General features: G+C 40.5%; 5 protein-coding genes across 6 annotated transcripts; 1 reads left to right on the top strand and 4 right to left on the bottom strand.

Annotated features, from left to right (window-relative positions):
• Positions 1-196: 196 nt before the first annotated feature.
• LOC122011907 (GDSL esterase/lipase CPRD49-like) lies at positions 197-4,763 on the bottom strand. 2 transcript variants are annotated; one of them, XM_042568339.1, is made up of 6 exons: positions 4,489-4,763; positions 2,742-2,819; positions 1,358-1,498; positions 1,210-1,286; positions 971-1,123; positions 197-575 (listed from the first exon to the last, which is right to left on the bottom strand). In XM_042568339.1, the coding sequence occupies exons 1-6, from the start codon at positions 4,597-4,599 to the stop codon at positions 362-364; spliced, it is 774 nt and encodes a 257-aa protein (XP_042424273.1). In that variant the 5' UTR covers positions 4,600-4,763; the 3' UTR covers positions 197-361. The 2 variants fall into 2 exon arrangements, with proteins under 2 accessions (XP_042424273.1, XP_042424274.1); XM_042568340.1 differs by lacking the exon at positions 4,489-4,763 and adding an exon at positions 4,342-4,482.
• Positions 4,764-7,900: 3,137 nt separating this feature from the next.
• LOC122011909 (arabinosyltransferase RRA2-like) lies at positions 7,901-11,210 on the bottom strand. The gene is made up of 2 exons (XM_042568341.1): positions 10,915-11,210; positions 7,901-9,256 (listed from the first exon to the last, which is right to left on the bottom strand). The coding sequence occupies exons 1-2, from the start codon at positions 11,092-11,094 to the stop codon at positions 8,162-8,164; spliced, it is 1,275 nt and encodes a 424-aa protein (XP_042424275.1). The 5' UTR covers positions 11,095-11,210; the 3' UTR covers positions 7,901-8,161.
• A 6,204-nt stretch (positions 11,211-17,414) lies between these two features.
• Positions 17,415-18,581, top strand: LOC122011912 (probable serine acetyltransferase 4). Its single transcript, XM_042568344.1, has one exon. The coding sequence runs from the start codon at positions 17,485-17,487 to the stop codon at positions 18,403-18,405; it is 921 nt and encodes a 306-aa protein (XP_042424278.1). The 5' UTR covers positions 17,415-17,484; the 3' UTR covers positions 18,406-18,581.
• Positions 18,582-18,603: 22 nt separating this feature from the next.
• On the bottom strand, positions 18,604-20,369 carry LOC122011911 (pentatricopeptide repeat-containing protein At1g08070, chloroplastic-like). Its single transcript, XM_042568343.1, has one exon. The coding sequence runs from the start codon at positions 20,358-20,360 to the stop codon at positions 18,909-18,911; it is 1,452 nt and encodes a 483-aa protein (XP_042424277.1). The 5' UTR covers positions 20,361-20,369; the 3' UTR covers positions 18,604-18,908.
• Positions 20,370-20,423: 54 nt separating this feature from the next.
• Positions 20,424-24,293, bottom strand: LOC122011910 (BTB/POZ domain-containing protein At3g08570-like). The gene is made up of 4 exons (XM_042568342.1): positions 24,134-24,293; positions 23,569-23,635; positions 21,856-23,001; positions 20,424-21,170 (listed from the first exon to the last, which is right to left on the bottom strand). The coding sequence occupies exons 1-4, from the start codon at positions 24,217-24,219 to the stop codon at positions 20,628-20,630; spliced, it is 1,842 nt and encodes a 613-aa protein (XP_042424276.1). The 5' UTR covers positions 24,220-24,293; the 3' UTR covers positions 20,424-20,627.
• Positions 24,294-24,322: the final 29 nt, after the last annotated feature.

Genomic DNA, 24,322 nt, shown 5'->3' on the forward strand with positions numbered 1-24,322 from the left:
CGTTTTAGTTACCAAACATTGATCTGTTTCAAGTATTCCAATTGCATATCCAAGTCGTAACGAGTCAGAAATTGGGTTTCACCGTTCACTCCCTTTGCAATATAACTTCAAATCAGATTATACACTTGAATTGAATGCAGAAATAACAGATAGGATTAGCCAGCTGGTACTATTAACACAGCAGAAGATAAAGAACTAGTCAAATGCATAAAATTTTAATTAATGATAATGCAAGGTCTAGTTCAAGCACTATGTTTAATTCTAAGCTGTCTTAGGATGCTCATACCATTTTACTTAGCGCTGGGATGTTTCAAGCGGAGCACATCTACATAGCTTATTTACTAGTAGGGTCATAGGTTTCTCAATCCCATTGAATTTCTCTGTGAGTTGTCAAATTGGAAATGTTGATCGTAGAAACTCCATTCAAAGCAACAACGTCGTAAGGTGAATCCTCCGAGAACTCGGTTGGCATAGATTTCCAGTACAGAGAAGGCTTCCAAACAGCTTCTTTCAAGATCTTAATTATCTCAGCTACTAGTATCTTGCTTCCTTCTGAGGATAAGTGAATACCATCACTGTGATGAAGCTCTTATCAGTAAGAACTATCAAGTAAAAGAGCATTACAAGTTGTTCTAATAGACCTAGATAAGTGATAGTTGAAATGAATGAATGGTATCCCTACCATTTGCTTGAGAAAAATAAAAATATCTATATGAACTAGATTAGATTGGTAAGAAGATTAACTAATAAAGTTTTTGTTTTTAACCTAAATGAGCAGTCGGTGCATCTCAAGTTATCACTAAAATATCAGCATCTAGAAGTGCCCAGGAACAAAATGTTAAAAGCAATGCAATATGAGGATACAATATGGCGGATCTCATATATTTGCTTGCGAACAACAATAAAATTAAGGTCTCTAGACAATCAAATTAATTGCAATGAACCACACAAGATGGTAGATAAGACTTACGGAGCAAAACAAGCAGTTTGCCAGCCATCCTGCTTTTGTATTGCATTGAACGTATCAACAAATTTTATGTCCATCTCCTCGCACAGTTTTATACAAGCTTCAGAATATTTCCGGCATAATTCATTTGTCCGAACTAACTTAGTTAGGTAAGGACTGGATATGATAATAAGATGGTTAAAATTTATGATAGATGAACAAGAAATCAAAACCACAACGCCAAACACTAATCAATATGCTACCTTTGCGTACGGTGGATCAATTCCTCGTTCACCGGTGGATTAGTAAGGAAGATAATGCGCGTCTTTTCAGATAAGTTCTGAACATAAAATCAATGTATTATCATGTAAGTGGATGGTCAAGTTTCACCTATGCCTTAAAAGCAGTCACCTTGAGATGAGTTCCTATCTTTCTCATGTTCTCAATATATTCTGGAAGAGGCACGTGAGGACCTAGTCCAGATGAGTGAGAGCCCATTGAGTCATTGCCACCAAAATAAACTATCACTAAAGAGGGTTGCACAGCTGCATCCTAAACTTAGCAAAAGTATGTTAGCTTGTGGCATTGTTAAATTTCCACTAGTAACAAAAATAACAGAAAAAAAAAATTTAGCAAAAGTAAAAGAAAAAGAGATAGTGAGTACACAAGGAGAAGCGAATGGAAGAAAAAAGAGTTTGGAAGTTGTTGCACAACAAGTAAGCTTTAGAAAAAGAGAAGACAGCTGTTCAAAAATCTGCATACAAAGAATCACATAGAGCTGTTTGACACTAAAAGATGGAGAAGAGAAGTGTTTCTACAAAGCATCACATGCTAAGACTAAGTCATGTACGTACATTTTAGTGTTACGCCACATGCACCAACATCTGGTACAAGTAACACTGATGAAATTGTCTGACAACTAATAGTACTCTCCCGATCCACAAGACGGGAGTCATTTGAGTTGTAATAGTTTCACATTGGTCCAATGTAGTGTGTAGACACCATGTGGTCAAGACCAAAGAAAACAAATGCAGTAGAGTAAATGCAGAAGCATAATTTTTTTTTCTTCCAGAAATTATATGATGAAAAGTTAAATGACAACATTAAAAGTTGTACAATCATTTAAGGAAAGGGGATCGAATATGAAGTGCCGTCATCATTCCATCAGCTGATGATAGAATCCTTTTAGTGTCGGTGGAAAATTAAGCACATTGAGTGGTAAGATCTGGAGAGTCATGGTAGACAGCCAAACCATTACAAGCAAAGTAGTAGTCTTCTGTCATTGTAAATGCTGAACATACACAAGGACCAAAACTTAGATAAATTCAATCCTTCAAAACAACATATTTTCCAACAGTATAATTTAAAAATGAAAATAAAAATAAATTGAATCATATTGAGAAGTGAGTTCATTTTATGGCATGAATTGCAGCCTGTCTGGGATGGTGTGACAAACTGTTTTTGGTGAAAATGGTAAAGCTCCATTGCCATAGGCACTTAGATGGTTTATGAGGCGACTGCATGGATCATGCCTAGAACAACAGTCAGTACCTTTCTGATTGCACCAAAACACAGAAAGCGGCCAAGGATAGAAAAATAAAAGTTTCCCATAAGAATACTTAGACATAGAAACCCACCAACTGTACAAAGTATATAGTTCTAGGAAGAATTTCATGGACAACATAACATAATAGTGTTGCAGCATTCAAAATACACAAGTGCATTTAAAACTTTCTAAATCATCAAGTTCCCTAAGTCATCAAATATGATAAATAGAAGGAATAAAAGGTCATACTTTTGGGAAAACTTTTTCAAGCACTTGAACACCACGCTGTGAATTCCAACCAAGATATCCACGTAGCAAAATATCAGCCTAATAGGATAAACAAAATAAACAGTATGTGAATGATAAAAAATATGATACCACAACATAAAATAAAAAATATAACTTCAAGATTGAACTGCTAAGTCAATGTTCTGAACATAAAATCAAGTTGATACCACGAATAAGAAAAAAAAAATCAACAACACTGAGATTAGATTTAATCTCATCTCTAATTCTTGATTAACCCCAACCAATCTCAAACTCGATTTGTATAAGACTGAACCAAATTCCAATTTTACTTCAAATTGATCCAGATTATCAATCTAAGAAATAAATAAAGACTCCATTGAATTGATAACTTTATTTCTTATCATTAAGAGGCTAAATTTGTTTCATCTATCAAGTTGACAAGTTGATCTTTGTGAGGTTATCTTATGCAACAATATGATATTTAGGATTGCAAATTCTCCTCTCTAAATACAAAATATATGTTCTACTACTCTTCTTCATTTTCTCCTAGTCTTATGTTCAACACAAATTCTCCTCTCTAGCTACAAAATATAGCATTCACTACTCTTCTTCATTTTCTCCTACTTTTATGTTTTTAGGGTAATGGTGATTGGCTCTTCAGAGACGTATTGTCCATGGAGGCTTAGGTGCACCAATCAATGTAGTGCCAGAACCTATTTAAAGACTATTTTTGGTTGTCTTGGGAGATATGTCGCCCGCGAGAGGTAAGAAAACCAGGGAGCATTGAGAGAAGAGGACCTTTTCCACTACTAGTGTTTTTTGGTATTCAAGAGCACGTGAAGTCACGTTTTTGTTGCATTTCTCAAATATTTGAAAATGGTGTCTAAAGAGCTAGAGTGGGAGCTAATCTGAGTTCGTTTGTATTGTCTACTCTCATATGTGGCAAAAAGGCGATTTGACCAAGACATGGGGGAGGTTATGCTCGGTCACGCCGAGTTTCGATCCCAAGATCTCATGTGGCAACACCCCTTGCCTTAACCATCGCACCGCCCCGAGGGGACTATTGTCTACTCTCATATGATATGAGCCCTTGTTTCTTTTCGTCAATTATGCGTAAGTTGAACTGCTAATTGGTGTGTACATTTTGTGTGCTGTGCTTGATATCTTGTGCTGCTACAGAAGAATTCCAGGTGCTTAACAACTGAATCAGCCATAAAGGAGAACTTCCACTATGTGGATTCCGATTTACAATGAAATTGACTTCTAAATTAAATGAGCATTGATCTTGATATAGGGTGGTTTAAGGTGGCAGATTAGGACATCCTACCTGCTTGAGGCTGACGCTATAAAAAAAATAAATTGACAAGGTGATCTGATCTCTCAGCGGGCTATGTCTGTCTGAGACTCTGAGGTCTCAACTCCTGCGGGTTTTCCTTCTTCCCTTCCCTATACTCATTTCGTTCTCTATAATAAACATTGGGAATTTGCTAAAGAGGACTCGAGAAAGCGAAAATGGAAAAAAGGAAAAACAAAATTTGCAAATCCACATTGTTGCTGCTTATTCTCATTCTATTGGCAACAGCAGCAAAAGAGGCCGGACCTTCAATCCAGCCAAATGACCGGAACTATGCACCGTTTGCCAATCGCGCATCGACGAAACCGCCGACTGAACCTCCGGCAACAACTCGACCAGCGCTTGCATCGGTGGCATCGCCGATCGGAAGGAGGGGGTGAGTAGGTCAAGTACCTTACGCGCATAGACGTCCGCGAGGATGGCTCCCCATCCGCCATTGCTGAAGCTGAACTGGACGATGGAAGACCCGAAGAGCACGAAGAGCGGGCGACCCGGCCCCACCATCTCTCGATCCGCTTCGGCTGGTACCCTTCTCCTGAACTCGACGACGAGGAGAGACCGGAAGAGAGCGAAGATTGCAAACGAAAGAGAGGAGAGGAGAGGAGCGGAGCGCGAGATGGTAGCGGCCGCGCGAGATGGTAGCGGCCGCGATTTGTTCTCCAACTACCACATCTCGCTGCCATCATGTCGCATTTAAAGCTGCAACACCTACTCACACAACTACACCAAAAATCAAGTAATATGATTTATGTTATACAAAAAGAAGTCTTAAATGTTCTTCCCATCATATATTTGAATATGGCCAATCATACCATGTACATAAGAAAAGGTGATGAGAGAAATTCACTGTAGGATAATACTGACAGTGCTTTGATTGTTATCATAAGCTTATCTGAATCGATAGATATTTTTTCCCTCTGTTTTATTGTAGAAGGAAAATATGGATGGATCATAAATGGTTTTTGCTCTGCCTTATTGTAGAAGGAAAATATGGATGGACCATAAATGCAAGGAACATGCAGTACAAATTCGGAAGCGATTCCATGTGTGAACGGCTGGACTAAGAAAGAGAGCAATTATGGTCCAACCGTGTATGCGATTCATGTTAAGTAGACGATGTGTATCAGTTGCTCCATGCATATCTTGTTCGGCGATTTCCTGGTTACGGTGAGACAGGGTCCACCAGACATGTAGCTTTTGGCTTTTGCGTAACAAACGTGGGTCAAGTTCTACTTTCTGATCGCACACTTAATTATCGAATTAAAGTTCCATCAGTAAATTTTACTTTCGATTGCATGATATTTATGATACACTGGGTCCCTTGTAAGCTGCAATTAATCATCAGCAGGATGAGTATCAAGCATATCTGCATACATATTAAAAATGATCAATCACAAGTTTGGTATCTATCATTATACTTGAATGCCATTTACTGATTGGGGAATCTTGAGGATGAATAAACCAGTTCGATGGTAGCTACGATATAGTTGAACGGTAATTCTTGTTGGTTAGCATTACCCATAGTTAAATATGTAATAACTGAAGCACTTTACGAGTGAGGAAGTACTGAAGTAGAAACAATAAACAAAAGTTAATAATGAAGTAATGAGGCATTTAATGGACTGGTACCTTAGAAATATGAATGATTGTATAATCTTGTCCCTAAGTTGAGAAGAGGGTTGGCTGGGAAAATAGCTAGGTGGTTGGCTTAAAAAAAGATTTCGTGTTGTCCTGTAAAATTAGAAGCGTTAGTGTCAGGCTAAGAAAGAAGTTTTCGATGTTGATCTTCTGACGCTAAAGTCAGTAATCTGTATATGAGGAGAGAAATAGTAAAAAAAACTTTAGTAATGAGCTTGTATAATATGAAGCATCGCATACCTCCGTCTGGATAGAGACCCCTTTTTATAGTGTTACTGTAGCGTCTATACACGTATATGCACATTTTTCAAAGTATCTTAGGAAAAAATAAGTCGAAAAGTATTCCTAACACCTTTTGCATTCCTTAAACAAGCACACAAGTCAATGTGACAAGCTAGAAGCTTCTAAAGTACTATTTGTTTGCTGAACATTTTTTTTTATCGGCAACACAAACTTTCAAACGAGTACGACAAGATATGTATGTGGGTCTTACTATAGGCCAATCGGAAGCCACTTGGTCGGGACATCACCAGCTCGATCGTACTGATTGGAGCTATCAACCTATTTTTCACTCGGCCTTATTGTTGTCGGAGAGGCAAATTATGTCCGATCGGACCTAAGGTCCAATCAGTCAGGGCGGTGGGCCGGGGTAACTTAGTATTTGACTCTGGACCCTGGCTGCAAGTTGCGGAGGGCGACTACTCGGATGGTCCAGTTGGCCTTTCACGTTCGACCAGCTCAAATGGTAGCTTGGCCTCCCACAATTCGTGGTTTCGTAGTTCACCCAACCCTACGATTGACCGTTTGACCTTGACCTCCACATCAGCTAGCCTTCACTGTTTGACCCACTTCTAGAGGGGCCCATCTCTATCACCGTATCAATATAAATATGCATCTTTTTTTGAGATGTGCACATTCGTTTATCACGTGTTTTGATATATGCATTTCTATTATCCATGTATTTTGTGATGCGCGCTATCATTCTCCACACCTTCTGGGAGAAATGGTTCCATGAATGAAGTAACTACGTCACCTCCTTATCCACATGCCTCTTGCATTTTCAACGAGCCATGTAGAGTGTGACCCCGAGCTGAGGACGAATGAGGAGATGAGGTTAATGCTGAGTTGCCCTGAGATAGACGAAGTTGGTGACTGAGACTGAGTCAGAGACAATGTCTCAAGTCGAGGAAGAGGTCGACGACTGAGACCGAGTCAAAGACAAGTTCATCAACTGTGGTCAAGTCGGAGAAAAATGGCGTGCAATTAGCAACCCAACATCTCAAATTTTTCATCTCACAAGAGAAAAATATTTACGTTGCGCCATAGGTAAGAATCAAACTGTGAATACTTAGAAGATTGCATAGACGCCCAGCCACTGCACCATAACCTAGGGCAGCTGGCTCCTATTTGAGAACCTGGCCCCGATTACCACCACAGTGGAAATTTCAGAAACACCCCTACTTATAACTGAACTTCTGAAACTTCACCTGAAACTCTGATAACACCTGCAGGATGCACATGTGATATTGGATTTTACAAGGGTTTATTAGTTCAAGTCGGAGGAGGTCAAGCCATTGCCTGCTCTTTTAGTGCATATGACAGCTTTGAAGGTCTGTTTACCCGATTGAATTGTTAGAGAAGGATATGAGAGTCTTGATTTGGTACCCTTTGTGACCCATGGGTGTCTTCGTCACACTTACATGCAGTGGAATGTCAGTGAGAGTTAGAGAACACTGACAGGGCAATGAAGTGGCAAGACTATGTTCGGCGAGCTCAAGTGCCATGAGCATCAGCGTCGCAAAAGAGGTGCTGAAGCAACAGTGGTCGAGAAGCAACCAATGAGCTATGCCAATCAGCAAAGGTGAAGATACTTGCGCACACAGAGAAAGTATTCAGAATCCTTACTCTAGTTAATTCACTAGTTGGTAAAAACATTTATACATTTTCTAAGTTAATAAACTGCAAGAATCAAAGGAGAGAATTTGAAGTTTGAAAATTGCTGGATAAATCGACGCATATAAGCCGGAGGAAGAAAATAATACACATGGATATAACAGTACAGCACAGACATCATCTAACACAGCAATTGGAATGCTAGCTCGCAGGTAAAATTTCAAATAATTGGATACACCTACAATATCGACAAAACAAAACCAAAAAAAAAAAAAAAATCAAAGTTTAAAATGATCTCTCAGAAAGTTTAGTATTTGATTACACACGAGGGATTTAGGTGAAAACAGCCAACAAAACTAAAACCCTGGGAAAAAAGAAACTATCCTAGTTTTTTGAAGATGAAAATATATTAAGAAATAGCTAGAAATTATAGTAGGAACAAGCAAGCATGCATATAACCTACAAAGTGGAGGCAGAAAGCCGAAGCTGTGACTCTTATAGATTCCAAGCCGAACATGGCAGGTATCAGATGCAACTAGGACATTGAACCATCTGGAAAAGGGTCTAATGCATCTTGCTTCCCATTCACATAAAATTCGATGACAGCTTTCATTCTAGCAAACTTTTCTGGATGGTAATTGACATGAACAATCACAGGCTTCAAGCGACGCAAGTGAGCATCTTTTCTAACAGTCTTGAAGAGCACTTTGCTGTTCATGAAGAGATACATATCCATGGTCCTCTTGGATGCATGAAGCCCATCATATCCTGGGTATGAGGGGTAAAATAGTTCTTCGTTAAACACTCTTTGATCCCATGCCTGTTCATGTGCCAACCGATCTGCAACACGATCCAAGAGCTCTATAGATGGGACTGTCGGTCGTATGTAAAAAAACCCAGAGTTATATACCCAAATCCTCATCGTATGAGCATATCTAGCCCATCCCATTGTAATCTCATCAAAGACATCATCATAACCATAAGCCGTCATATTACTGTGACCATCACTCATGGACTCAACGTCGCAATCCCTGTAGAGATGATCAAATGGATTCTGCAAGTAGATTATATCAACATCTGAAAGAAGAATGCTGTATCCAAGCTGCAAAAATTCCCTCAAAATACGAAATTTTAATCCAGAGACAACATGATTTCCACCAGTCCTTCCAATGCTATCAATACTTTCATCAGGATTCCTTCGGTAAACAGGAACTTCATTAGAGTTACAAAATCGTTCTGTCTCATCATCCAATGCTACAACTAGATAGTTGGGTATACCTATTCTTTTAATATTCTGAAACCATAGCTCAAGCATATCCTTCACATTGGAATTTGCTAGTGCAACTATAAGTTCCTTCCTCACGGCTACTTTTGTAAGTATGTTTGCCAATCTGGTGTTCACAGATTCATCAGGAACAACAGTAGGATTTGTTCTCAATGACTTCACAGTGCCAAAGGGACCAGCTTTAGGTTGCTCTCCTAAAGTTAGGGTTTGCTTTTGAGCCTGATTTACACTCTGTTCAGTCAGTTTAAGTTTTGCAATCAACTCTGACACCTGCTTCTTCAACTCTTCATTCTCGGATTTCAACATACTAGTCCTCTCACTTGTCTCACATTTTACCAAGGTATCCTACACAAAAGAACAAATAGAATCAATTGAGTAATACTTGGTTGTTATATAACATCTAAGCCACACAACGAAAAAACAATAAAATAAATTAGAGTTCTACGTGTAGCTTTTTGATTGGGATGAAGAAGGTGGTGATACATGGTGAAAAGTAATTTTTTGAAGGGTAGCAAGTCAATGACCTTAGTCAACATATCAAGACAGAACTTAGAACAAGAGAGTAGAGGGTTACCGCTAATTCAGGAGCTCGACTAATAAACATAATCGTTCAAGTAAATTTTCATTTTCAAGAACAAAAAGTGTTAGAGATTTTGCTACTCATCTAACGCTCTATTTCCTTGAATTTACTACATTCGTTTAATGATCATTTGAGCATGACTTAATAGTTTCTTCTGAATTGTTCAAATTTCATACAGTTTAATTCAATTAGTATTCAAACCTGAAGTTACACTATAATTTATTTCGTTCTCATCATCTCATGACTATCAGCTCACTACCAACATATCTGTATTGTACAAAGAGAAGAGATTTCGAAAAACAAAAGTCAATAGCAAGCAGATATATATTTGTTCATCTAAATGACTATTAATAGAAAAAATCTAAACAACTATTATTAAGTCAAACATCCCAACTCGATTGTTGAAATGCTAAAACAGTATGGAGTCACCTAACATATATCACTCATGATTAGCCAGGGAAAAATTGGGACAAATATGGCTTGCTCTTGTTTAGGGTAGTGGCGAGTAACAAAAACTCAGTTGTTTTGTGCTTATGTTCACTAAGCTTTAGATTATGTAGAAAGGGGTAGCCCGGTGCATGAAGCTCCCGCCATGCGGGGTCCCGGGGAAGGATCCATTGTATGCAATCTTACCTTGCTTTTTTGCAAAAAGCTGTTTCCAAGATCCGAACCCGTGACCTTTTGGTCACAAAGCAACAACTTTACCGTGGCGAGTAACAACAACTTTAGATTATGTAGAAAGAAAGAACAAAATTTTAGATTATGTAGAGTTAAAATATCTTCATATGTTTGACTATAGGAAGGAAACACGCATACAGTATCATGCCATAATTGAGTACAAAGAAAAGTCTAACAGAATAACATGACATAATTGGTCACAAAAATCTACAAAGAAAACAATAATATTACTTTATTGATCACAAACGAACACAGTACCACCACATGCCTAAGTATAAAAATCAGCAAATACTGATAACTCATATGCGTGTATCTAAAGAAACGCGAGAAACTACAAAGAAGAAAAAGAGCTCCATTGCCCACAGAGAGATAGACTTTGTTAGAAGGCTATTAACTTCACTATGCACATAAAGACAACATCAATGACATTAGCTTTCAGATCCATACCAAGTGAAACCATAGTTAAAACCCTAGCTGCATCTCAACATTAGGAATCTAATCAGAGATACAGAGATACAGAAACAGAGAAGAATGAATGAAAATAGGAAACAAAATATCGAGATAAAAAAGATGAAGACCATTTCAGATCCATCAGCGATACAACCATTTTTTAAGTAAATATTGCCAAGAAATCATCTTTCTTGCTTAGGTTACCAGGATCAGATCTGCGACTCGATTTCAAAGGGAAGATCCCATCTTTGCATTAGCAAGACAACGAGCAAGGAGAAGAAGAACCAACACTTGCCTGAAACGATCCATCGGCAGAATACTGGACGCGGGAGAAAGAACGGAAGAGGCCGTCCGGGTAGAGAAAAGCACAGACACAGCCGAGGAGGATGCCGACGGCGACGGCCGCGGCGATTCGAGATCCGCGCGACGGCGATCCGTGAGGCCGTGTCAGGAGCCCATCCCGCCTGCCGGCCATCAGTCGATCAAGCGCCCGATCTCGAAACAACGGTACGGGATCGGAATTGGGGCGACGGATTGTTTTTATATCGCCATCGAACAGAGTCGTTCCATTTATCGACTATATCTATTGGATACGTTTTCATTTATTTTTTGCCCTTGGTTTTTTTTTCTTGGTGAGGATGCATTTAAGAAATACTTTTTTATTAAATTAATTACACACATTGTGAATAAATTACAAGTAACAGATAAATATTTAAGGCTTATCGGTTGAAACACTTCCTCCTCACTCAGTATAAAGAAATATTTAATTAGTATACATGTTCCCATTTTATAATGAATTTAGGTGCATTACAAAGTAATCCATAGAGTTAATTTCCTAAAAATGACGAGTAGAGATCATGGAATTGAATTGAATTAGTCAAGTTGACTAATTGAATGGACTGAATTGTTTAGGCTAAGGAAGTTTAAAAATAATGGCTTCCTCTATTATAGTTAAGGTAAAATTTATTATCCCAATGATTTCATATAGTCGGTTTCATGACTACATGTGAGAAAATAAATCAAAAAATTATAGTTGATTAGTAAGAGGAGAACTTTGTTTTTTTTCTAAACTTCGCTGAAAATATGGCTTCCTCATTCTCATTGTTGGTGCCTCCCAAATCCAATGAAGTGCATGTTTGCTTGGAATTGAAGTAGAAGTTACACTAGAAATCTATTTAATGCGTGTACGCTTTCCTTTGCCGGCATGGTCCTCATCAGTAGCCTTGTGAACTATTTCAGAACCATGCCCATATAGATCAGCTTACATGGCACCTCTAGAAATATGTAAAGGTAAGTTTGTATGTAGTCCTTAATCATAAATTCATCTTTACATACAGTCTTCATCCATAAAAATCTTTGTTTCTATTCCCTAGTCAAATATATTTACCTAATTGTTCATACTTTTCGATATAAAAAGTCTAAAAATCAGTATATTTCTTTTTAAATTCAGTACATTAAATTAGAATCTAATATATTTTCTATCAAATTGAGTACGATTCTTTTTTCACCTTAATTGGATGGAAAATATACTAGATTTTCTTTAAATGATACTTAATTTGATGAAAAATATACTAGATTTTTTTAAAATGGTAAATGGTGTTTAATTTACGAGGAATTATATTAAACAAGAAAAAAATTATGCTCAATTTAATAGAAAATATACTCAATTCTAGTTTAATATGCTGAATTTGATAGGAATTATACTCATTTTTAGACTATTTGTACCGAAAAAATATGAGGGTTAATTTTGATAGAAAATATACTCGATTCTAGTATAAAATACTGGATTCTAGTGTAAAGTGCTGAATTTAACTCCCTGCATACTCATTTTTAGACTTTTTATACCTAAAAAACTGAGGGGCAATGCAGGTAACAATATTTACATGAATGAGTAGAAACAAGTAATACTTTGTATGTAGGGAATGGAAATAAAGTTTTTTATGATTGAGGACTGCATGCAAAGTTATGATTGTAATTAGGGATTTTTCTCTACTTTACCCAATATCTAATCGTTGGGATTTTAAATATTTTTTTTTTAATTTTTCAATATACCACCGGCATAAAAATCTATTATTTTCTTCATAATTAAAAAATCTCTCTATAAATTTTAAATCTCATTTTTAATTATGAAAGTACATTAAATAAATTTAAAGACATCTTTGATACTGTATATTTAGATTGTCACAATGTCACATGAATACACATAGTTCAATCCCTGATTGTAATATATTTATAAAAAAAAATTCTCTAAATAGATGGCGCAACCAATGTGCTTCTCGACTGAGTTTATCATTAAGTAAATTCAAAAAAAAAAAAAATTCCTTTATGGTTCTTCTCAAAATCTCAAATTTCATGCTAATTTTTTGATTCAGCTTTTTTATTTTACTGGCCTCTCTATAAATTTTGCATTTGAGACGCTATTAGCCTAGGGAAATTTGAAAATATGACTTCCTTGATTGCCATCGTTGGTGATCCCAAAATCCAGTGAATTGCATGTTTGCTTGGAATTGAAAGTAGAAGTTACATGAGATAGATATATATTTAATGCGTGCGCGTCCTTTCTTCACATGCACTGATCCATACTGATAGAGTCTTCGCCTTCAATCTTGGGAGCTTACTTCAGAACTTACGTGTCAACGCGCGTTAACGGATATCGACATCACTCCTCCGACAATCTAGTCATTGCTAAATTGAATGGAGATAAAATTTGAAAGGAGATGAATACTAGTATTTTTATTCTTTTTCACCATTATTTTTATTGTCCTATTTATAGGAGCATGTTACATGTTCTTACCCTCTACCGGGCTATCCATGTGAATCGGATCTATTGGGCTGGAAGGGAACATAGCCCTCCGGTATCACTGTCAATCATTCAGCTTCATGGTGAATTTCACGCCTTCAGGTGGGTGATGATCAAAGCAGAGAATTACTTAGCTTATCCTTTGCTCAAGATAGCATCCCAAATTATTGAAATTATATCTCCCAAGTTAGAGTGAAACTTGGTAATGATTTTAATTATTTTAAAATAATTTTATTTATTTTGATACATTAAATATTTTAGAAATTAGTCTTTAAATATAAATAAGTTATTCTGAATTTATTTAGTGGACAGAAGGCTCTCTATCTCTCAAGTTACAGTGTGCATAATTAAATTATTAAAAATAAAGATATTTTTAGTATTAAGGCATCTTTTTGTCTTTTTTTTTTAAATCCATTAATTTATAACACTATTGATACAGAAGGTAATGAACGAACCTAGGAGATAACATGACGATTAAGATCAAGGTGACATGACGATCAAGATCAAAAGGAGAGAGCATCTCCCGACGGGCTCCGTCATTCATCCAACATTAAGGCTCTAAAATCTAGACCGATCGGGTTACAGGTCGGGTGAGTAATGACCGACCGACCCTTAAACTAGTTAAATATATGGAGTCCAGTCCTCTACCTAAAAGATAACATGTCCGGTTGGTTGGTAGCTGATTGAGTTTTGAGGTGGCCAACCTTTTAGGTCAGCCGATATGTTCGACCCATCTCACGATTGACCAGTCATAGGTCGACCGCTCCAAGGTGTGTGACTCTCTATACCCTCTCGGTTGGGTAAAAGGTCATCTAGGTATGAAGCACTTAGCCTCCATTCGGACAGATTTCCAACAAAGCATAAGTTTATTAGATGGACTTCCAAGAGGCACAAAACATCCTATTGTCTTTCAAACAGATTTCTAACGTAACCATGACATTATATTATTATTCTCTGAATGAATGTCTCAATGATGTGCAGAGCATAACTGAACGACTTAATGCCAATACAAATATAAAGACAACTGACTTTACTGTCTTGCCAAGATACATGCAGTATAATACATAATAGAGCAAACTATATAGAATGTAACTGAGCATCTTAATAGGGACGGTCAACCTTAAGGACCGGTCGAGATATACTCAGCAGATAATATCTTAACAACCTGTCAGAATAATAATTATGTGTCAAAAAAATTCTTCTAGAAGCTTCTTCATGGACCATTGTATCTTCTATCAACAAACCATTTATAACAACATTTTCCTTCATCAACCTCAGTAATAATAGAAGTCACAAATGATAAAAGAAGTATACATGTGGGTAAAGAGAAGATTCCTCGGGAAATCATTATGCATTAACTAGGTTGTACAATTCCATTTACCTAACAAATTTTGATATATTTTTGTCATCTCACGACTACGGAGGTTAGATGAGGAAGTATATAAAGAGAAGTCTTCTCCGTGGTGAAGGTACACTCTCTAACATCTATAACTCCATTCTCAGGCACAAGCACACATTCCTTACTATTCTTCATGCACTCGTCCGGACTTATACTGACTTGAGTGTCAGAGGACTTTCGCCAGGGACTCCTCCTAATTTTTGGATACTGATGTTTTGTCGGTTCGTCTACTTGTGCGTAGGATTGAAGGGAAGCATCTTCGGGAGGAGAAAGGTCTTCTGTCGGTCAACGACCAATCCATTGTACCCAACGTGTCATCTTTGTAGTTTTTATACATGATCAAATTTTGTGTCGTATGTGGGAATCTTCACCTGAATCTGAAAGTCAAAGACGGAGGAAGCTGGAATACTCACCATCGTTACCTTAACATTAGAAGATCTAGATTTGCTCATCAATGTTGAGCTCAAAAATTATTGCAACAACAACAAGTGGTTACCGGGGGTACTTTGCCACCACCTAATCCCGTAGCATCTACAACAACCCCTCAGAGGGAAAAGAGGAGTTGGAGAAGAAGGCTCAATTCCTCTGTCGCGAACATCCCACTCACAATTTTCACGTCATTGAGTGTTTTTTTGCACATCGCCTGAACACTTGGGATAAGGGGGATTCCATCAAGAGTCCTCTGGAGAAGCGCCTGTCCGAGAAGGATGCGGGGGAAAAGCTTTAGTAGTGTGCAACTCTCCCGAGAACGAGCAAATTAGCACCCCATTTTCTCAAAGGGTACTTGGGGATAAATTACCGAAACATTATCAATCCTTAGCAATAGGGGAATATACTTAAGGGTCAACGGATCTTGAGGAGCATCTTCTCATGTTTGAGCATGTTTCCCTTCTTCATCAATTCACCGACAAGGTAAAGTGTCGAGTGTTCCTCACTACCCTCAGTGGTTCGGCGCAAAGATGATTTAAGAGATTACCAGCTAAAGTTTTAAAGATTTTTATAAAGCCTTTCTTCACCACTTTACCAACAATCGACGTTATTAAAAGACTCCTTTGAGTCTTTTCTTGCTCAAACAGGGGTCTAAGGAATTAGTAAGGGCCTATATTAAAAAAATTCAACCAAGTGGTCATAGACTTTCTTACAGCCATTACCGAGATTCTGGTATGCGCCTTTTTCCAAGGGCTTAGCAATAATGACTATTAGGAGACCTCTAAGGAACTTTGATCATTTACTAGATCGGACGATCGAATTCATCAACGTCGAGGAGGCGCTGGTTGCCTAGAGGAGAGAGACCCCTACACCAGCTCCTGCTCCGACGATCGAGCGCTGAGCCTTACCCGCTCCTCTGCCCAGGGGACCTCGAACAGGTCCTCAACTTTGACATCCAGAACCACGGTCTTAGACAGTACAACATGTGGAAGTCGAGCGGGAAAGATATCCCGAGTCCCCTCGGGAAGCCCCACAGCAGTGGTGCACATACCACCAATCCTCTACCCATGATACGGAGGACTGCTATAGTCTAGCAAATCATCGTAACAACGATCAGAGATTCTGCCAGCGCTCTCGGTCGCCCAACCATCGCCCTTATCGCAAGCCGAACAGGTCGCCCAGGAGAAATCGATGAGAGGCCAAGCAGCGCTAAAGAACACCTCCATCGCCAGCAAATCGGGCACAAGCTCCAGCCCGGGTCCAACCAGAGCTACCAACCCGGCAGGAGGAGAACCGCAACAATGCTGCTCGGGCAACATCCTTCATCAACCTCAGTAATAACAAAAGTCACAAACGACAAAAGAGGTATACATATTTGTGGGTAAAGGAAAGATTCCTTGGATAATCATTACACATTACCTAGGTTGTACAATTTTCTTTGCCTAACAAACTCTGACACATGTTACCACCTCACAACTGCGGAGATTCGATGAGGAGATATATAAGGGAGAGTCTTCTCCGTAGTGAAGATGTGCTCTCTGACATCTATAACTCCACTCTCAGTCTTAAGCACATGCTCCTTTCTGTTCTTCATTCACTTTCAGAATTTTCCTGGCTTGAGCGTCAGAAAACTTTTGCCAAAAACTCCCTTCAATTTTTGAGCATTGACATTTGATCAGTTGATCCACTTATACACAGAATTGAAGGGATACATCTCTAGGAAGAGAGAGATTTTCTACCGATCAACCGTCAATTTATCATGTCTACGGTGTTGTCTCTACCGTTTTTAGAGAGAATCAAGTACCTTAATTTTTTTACTAAAAATTTTGAGCATGACTTTATTACATTGGACGTCATTTTCCTCAAAATTCAAGAGTAACTTCCTGGCAACCACTGCACGATTATACAATCCTCGCAAAGTTTTCATTTTTTAAATTCCAACCCTCCTCTTCCATCGCCAACAAAACACCAGAAATTTTAATTGCTCAGTTAGCAGCCATCAGTCAAAGGCCCTCCTCCCCCGCTGACCCTCGTTTCGTAATCTCAAACGTCAGCACTTGTCTTTGATCGGATCCGTTCATGACTCCGGGGTCTGCTTAATCAGCGGACGAGATCATTGTTCCCGTCTCCACGAAATTTTGCTCATGTTCTGTTTCTATATGTACACACATATCTGCTGCCTCTCGTACCGAAAATCCCATCAACAATTCACATCGCGCCGTTCTCTTCTTGTCGCAATGCCCTGCGAGGTCATGGCCGCTCGCGTGCGGAGGTGCTGCCCTAATTTCACGTTCGTCGACGCCGCCCGATCCCTTGTCGTCGATGGCACCGACCTCAGTCACTACGTCGCCGTCGACGAGGCCTGGATTCGTATACAGGACGAGGCGCGGAGCGACGCCGAGGAGGAGCCTCTCCTGCTCAAGTTCTACTGCGACCTCGTGCTCGCCCACCCCACCCTCGAGTCCGCCCTCGCCGCGCACCTCGCAGCCAAGCTCGCCATCCCCGACCTCCTCCCCCACGCGGCCGTACACGATCTGCTCATCTCCGCCTTCTGTAGCGACGGCGAGATCCGCCGCGCCGTCCGCGCCGACCTCCGCGCAGCGGTCGACCGCGACCCGGCCTGCGCTAAGATGGTCCACTGCTTCCTCTACTACAAGGGCTTCCTCGCACTGCAGACCCACCGCGCGGCGCACCGTCTCTGGGCAGAGGGCCGCCGCGCGGCGGCGCTCCTCCTGCAGAGCCGCTCCTCGGAGGTCTTCGCGGTCGACATCCACCCGGCCGCCAGAATCGGCGCCGGGGTGCTGCTGGACCACGCCACCGGAGTGGTCGTCGGCGAGACGGCCGTGGTGGGGGACGACACCTCCATCCTGCACGGCGTCACGCTCGGAGGAACAGGGAAGGTGGGCGGTGATCGCCACCCGAAGATCGGCGACGGGGTACTCGTCGGCGCCGGGACGCAAATCCTGGGCAACGTAACGATCGGGGAAGGGGCAAAAATCGGGGCCGGGTCGGTGGTGCTGAAGGCGGTGCCTCCGAGGACGACGGCGGTGGGGAACCCAGCGAGACTCATCGGCGAGAAAGAGAACCCGGTGCGGCTGGAGAAGATGGCAGGGTTAACCATGGACCACACCTCGTGGTCTAACCATGATCGCATCTGAGAAATTTAAATAGCAACAACGTAATCGTATCGATCGATCGAAATATACAGTTTTATTTCTCTGTATTCAATCCTATTTGGCTCAGTGAGGAGCTCAATTTGCTTTGAGCCTTCTCTTTGGCATATGAGAAGAATCTAATTCCTCAATAATTTAAATACTTTTATTTTTTTGGTTTACTTTTGCATATTTTTGGTTTTTGTGTTCCTCCGCTTTTATCTGACATGATAGACAATGATCAGAGCAGTCGTGTTTGAATATTGTACATAATAATTGTGGCCTTGCTTTTGTTTTGTTTTGTCCTCTCCTTTCCTTCCCAGGGGGCATAAGTTTAAAGGAAGCAAACCCAGTTTTGCTTTGCATACACTCACTGTTGCTTGGACGTTGGGAGTCCACGTTTATAGGTATATTTACAAGGTCAAATTGATAAATAAATAAACAATAATAATAATACAAGTTTCTGCAGTTGTTTGAGGTACCTCTTCAATAGGCGGTTTTAGCCAATGTCAATGAACTCCAATCCTACTGCAACCAGCTGTCTTCTTTACCTTCTGTATTCTCATTAGATCTCTCACATGATAAGAAGCCTCGTATCTACCAGCATCAGTCAAAATATTAGACACCAATGCGTAAGTGCCTCCTCCAAAGCCCAAGTGACTGACAAAATCCTTCTCATAAAAGATCATGCTTTCTGCTTGATTGCAACCGTGCTTCTTGCCTGCACTTAACAGAGCTCCTACTACATGCTTGTCAGGTTCAATGGGTAGGCTCCTGAAGAACTCTTCCGCTTCCTTTAGGCGCCCAGCCCTCCCCAAGGTATCTATCATACATGTGAAATGTTTCTTTTCAGGACAAATACGATAGATCTTGCTCATTGACATAAACATCGTCAATCCTTGGTCGACAAATCCTGCATGGCAGCAGGCTGTGAGCAATGCAAGGAAGGTCACGCTGTCTGGCTCGAGCCCATGGCAAATCATCAAAGCAAACAGTTGCAATGCTAGCTCTGCCCGGCTGTTCATCGCAAAACCCGCAATCATGGTGGACCAAGACACCGAGTCTCCGCGGGCAAGGCCGTGAAAGACTCTCCAGGCCATGGCGATTTCTCCACACTTTGCGTACATGTTTATCAAAGCATTGCCCGTGAGAACATTGACACCAGCCCAACTCTTGACCAAGTAGGAATGGATGCTCTTGCCTCTGCTCAACGCTGTGAGAGAAGTACAGGCACGGAGGACGCTTACGAGGGTGGCCTCGTTGGGCTGGACCTGACTAATACCATCTCTTAGCATCGCGCAGAAAGCCGATATAGCCTCTTCAGGTAGTCCGTTCTCGTTGCAACCGGAGATCAGAGTCGTCCACGAGACGACGTCCCTCAGGGGCATTTCGTCGAACAGGTTGCGTGCGCTGGGCAAATCCCCACACCTCATATAGAAATCCAGGATAGCGTTGTCCAGTATGACGTTGGGTGTACCGCGACGAGCGAAGCCGTGGATAGCCCTGCCCGATCGGAGCTCGCCGAGGCGAGCGCAAGCAGGGAGGACGCTGACGAGGGTGAGGGCGTTGGGAAGCACATCCATGGAGCGGAAGGCGACGAGCGCGTCCACGTCGAGGCCGGCCCGCGCTAGAGCGGACACGAAGGAGGTCCAGGAGACGACGTCCGGGCAGGAGATGCCGGCGAAGACGCGGCGGGTGGAGGGGATGTCAGCGGCGGAGGAGTAAAAACTGATGAGGGAGTTCTGGAGGAAGAGGTGGGAGTGGAAGCCGGACTTGAGGAGGCGGGCGTGGAGCTGGAGGCCATGGACGGGGTGGAGGAAGGAGCAGAGACGGAGGAGGAAGGTATAGGTGCGGTGGTCGGAGGGAAAGGGCGAGAGGTGAAGAAGGCGGTCGAGTTGCTGGAGCGCGTCGTCCGGTGAGAAGGATCGGAGCAGGGGTTTGTAGCTAAGGCGAGGAATCATAGCCAAGGGGTAGAAAGTGACCGAAAGAGATTAATTTGTTAAGTCTGTGATAGTAATTTAATAACAAGAAAAGAAAGCACCACACTTATTTGACCAACCAAATCAGCATTAGTACATTCAAGTAGGGAAAATCTCCCTGCAAAATTGAAAACCCTCCCTCTCTGCTTGATGCTGAACTTACACCACAGATAAAATACCTCTAACCATAACTAACTCGCTTACATTCTTACAGTCGAAGCGAAGTGCAGCCGGCTTACATCAAATACCTCAATGGCTTATGAATTCAGATTGTCCTCGCCGTCTATGGCTCTTTCCCTCTGAAAGTTGCGACTTTCTCGTGCTTTTCCGTTGCTTTCCATGTGCCGGGCCGAACATTGCTATCCTACCGATCCCTCTGGAGATGGACGAAAAGAATGCACTACTATGTTCTCCTGACCTGCTATCTGTCATCCCTCGCTTCATGAATGCTTGTTCTTTCTCCAGTTCACTTAGTCTCACCCTCATTCTCGATATTTCTAGCTTGAGTTCTTTGTTTTCCCTCCTTAGAGAAGCATAATTGTCTCTGGGGGAGACTGCACCGCTCGGAACACTACAGGTGCTCATCAGCCTCTGTGAGAAGGAAGCGTCGCCGGAGCTCACTGAGAGGGTAGACTTGAGCCGAATTTGCTCATGGTAGAGCACGCGAACAATCATCTGGAGCGGCAGCCGGTCATTTTGGGCTGCATGGTTGGAGGCTTCCAGGGAAAGCTTCTGGCAGTCAATGAGCTTGCACATTTTCTTGCACTCGGATTCCATTAAGGATGGATGGGCCTGAAAGGATTTACAGATACGAACAAGTTACCACATACCGATATATGAAGCGGTAGAAAGGAAGATGAAAGAATCAGTCTTTTTTGGTTATTTTAGTTGTGCTCAGAGGAAATCAAATTCTAAGCATAACATGAACAACAAGATAATATCAAAACAATGAATTCGAAACTAAACATACCTAATTTTATAGTCTGTTCATCAAACACATGATTCAAGATACTAAGTTTTTCTTTTGGTCTTTGACCACAAGGTGTATCGGATGTGAAACAATTCTGCTCTTGGTAATACCGTCATACAAATTTGAATACTCGACCTTTGATGGAAAATCCAAAGGATCTAACTAGTTGATTCAAGACACTACTATTGACAGTATACAGCATAAACGATCAGCGGATTTACTATCAGCTACTGAATTTAGGCATGAATAGAACTACTGGTACAATGCTGAAACTTTTGACTGACTTTTAAAGAAGCAACTTCTCATGATGGATTATAATCAGAGTACCATTTTCTACAAGTAGCATGTATAAGCAAATTCTGTCACTCAAGTATACGGCACAAAATTCTCTAAATAATATTACATTTAGCATCAACCTTCCAAGTGACACATGGCTCTTAAAAGATAGAAATGCAGTAAATCAAAGAGAAATAGAAACTAAACCAAGGAAATCAATTGTCAAGGTACCTTCAAGTATATGTCAATGGCTCTATAGAGTCCGTCATCAGTAACACGAGAGTAATCTGGTAAGAGTTCAATCATTGCCATGAACTTTGGAAGTTTAAGATGCGGATCAGGTGCAATTTCAGCAAGATACCCATCCATGAGCCTCCCTATTTTTAATACTGAACTGTGGCATGGAGACTTATGTCCTTCAGATTCATATGAACTGTGTGATGATTCTTCGGAGTCTTCTACCTCAATTCTTCTTAAAAAGTTTACGAGTATCCTGTGAACAGTATCAATATCAAACACTGAATCACTTGCTTGTGAGGAAGGAATAAGCAAGTCATCAAGAGAAGCCAGTTCTAATCGGAATCCAATCCTCCTTTCAAGTTCCTGTCTACAATTGAAATTTGCATTGACCTCAATTGCCATCCTTAACATGCCAAACAGGAAGGAGAGAGGAACTGATTTGATATTCTCTGTTACTAGAAGACCAACAAGAGTTTCCACTACCACTCTTTGATTGTCTCCTGCATCAAGGCCAAACTCCCAAGCCTGTCGTTTTTCAATACCCTTTAGAGAGGTTTGAGCATAATGCATAAGAGATTGGGTAATCGTATCTGATCTTACACCTGTTCTCCTCATTGCAGCAATAACTCGCTGATAATGATCAATTTTTAGTACAGAAAGATCTTCCACCCACCAATCCTGACAATGCATCATTAATTTTCCTGATCTGCTATCGCATTCTAAGTGCGCCAAACCAGAAACCAGTTGCTCCTTGCTAGCATTCATTGCAATTGCATCTATACATCTATTTACTATACCAACCTCATCAACTAAAGGATACAAACCATTACATGCATATAAAACTTCCAGAGACTTTTCAAGGCTCTGAAACACAACCTCGTTTAAAAAGGCCTCTGCTCTCACAATCAGGTTGCATTCTTGATATTGTTCTGTCATTTCTAGGTACTCAGCAATGCAACGAAATTGGGCAACGTTACTTGTTGTAATCTCAAAGGTTGTCCCGTAACAGAATTTAGCAGCAAGCTCAAATGCCTCAGCTCCCCCAGGTACCTCATGAAGCTCCAATCGTGAGAGGTCTGGGTCTCTGGATTCAACTACCATTTTCCAGATTTTCCCACTTCGTGAAACGAGAGGGAACTAGGAAAAGAATAGGTCGAATAAATCAAGTTAGCATTACAAAGCATGTAATGTGATTTAAGTTTTTCTTGAGTAAATAGATGTCATGCAGCAAAAGATACGAGTGTTAGATATTTTTTGCCAGTGCAAGAGAGGTTATTGATGAAGAACTGAGATAATAATCTATGAACAAAGTGAACACAAAATGCTAACATGTTGAACAACATACACATTGCATGACAGTTGCAATTTTATGCAATTGGGTTTTGCAAGTCTGCATTTATCTTGTTACAATTTTTCTAAACATTTATAAATAGAAGCCGACTCATGCTTGATAAATACAAGATAACATACAAAGGTTTGCATCAGAATGGGTAGGTAACAATGTCTGGTAAATGAATTCATTCAAATCAAGAAGATGCGTGTGAGAAAATCTGCAAGAAACTTTTTCATAACAACAAAAGCAAATGAAAGACTGAAGGAAGTGAAGGTTCATTATCAGAGCTAGTTCAAGTATTTACCTGAAAAGAACTTTATGAAAATAAGGCTATCAAGTCACATTTGCAGAGATAGTTTAAGTAGTTATACCTTGTGTAATAGGAATGACTGCCCATCCACATAAACAGTTATATCCCCAGCAACGTCCGAGAATATCCTACAAATCAAAATGATACATTTATAGAGAAAACGCAGCAATTCGACAGCTCTAAAGGATAAAAGAAGAAAGAGAACGCTACAGGATAATCTCATGAAAGCCACAAGATTCATAACATTGGAAGCAAGAAGAGCCAGATTTCGAGGTAAAGGCATAGGTGAAAGAAGAGATTTTTCACTAGAGAGTTTCATAACCTCTAAAAGGGTGCAAACTGTGATGTTTTTCCTAATTTACAGCAAATGCCCTTAAACAGAATTAAATGCGTCAAAGAGAAAATTAAAAGTGCTTTATCTGGCCCTAATCAATCATCCGTTGCATGACACACAAAAACAAGGCTGAAAGAACGTTAAAAACCACATTTTTTTTCACGATTTACCCACTAAAGATTTCGAAAACAAGGCAAACACGATGCCATTACGACAAGACAGTATAATCGAAACAAAATCGTGTGGGGAGAAACCAAGTAAAAAAAAAAAAAGCCAAGTCGAAATGGATCACCTCCTGCTGATCGGTCCACAGAACCGGGGAGAGGTCGATGTCTTCATCGCCGGAAAGAGTAAAGACGTCTCCGGCATGGCTCCCATTCACCACCCCTCGCTTCTCCGCTCTCTTTCCTTCTCTAAACACACAGGCACACACACACTGAGAAAGAAAAAGCGGAGACAGAGCTGTGTTTAGGGACTGAGG

Source organism: Zingiber officinale, chromosome 8A, assembly GCF_018446385.1.
Source record: "Zingiber officinale cultivar Zhangliang chromosome 8A, Zo_v1.1, whole genome shotgun sequence".
NCBI lineage: Eukaryota > Viridiplantae > Streptophyta > Magnoliopsida > Zingiberales > Zingiberaceae > Zingiber > Zingiber officinale.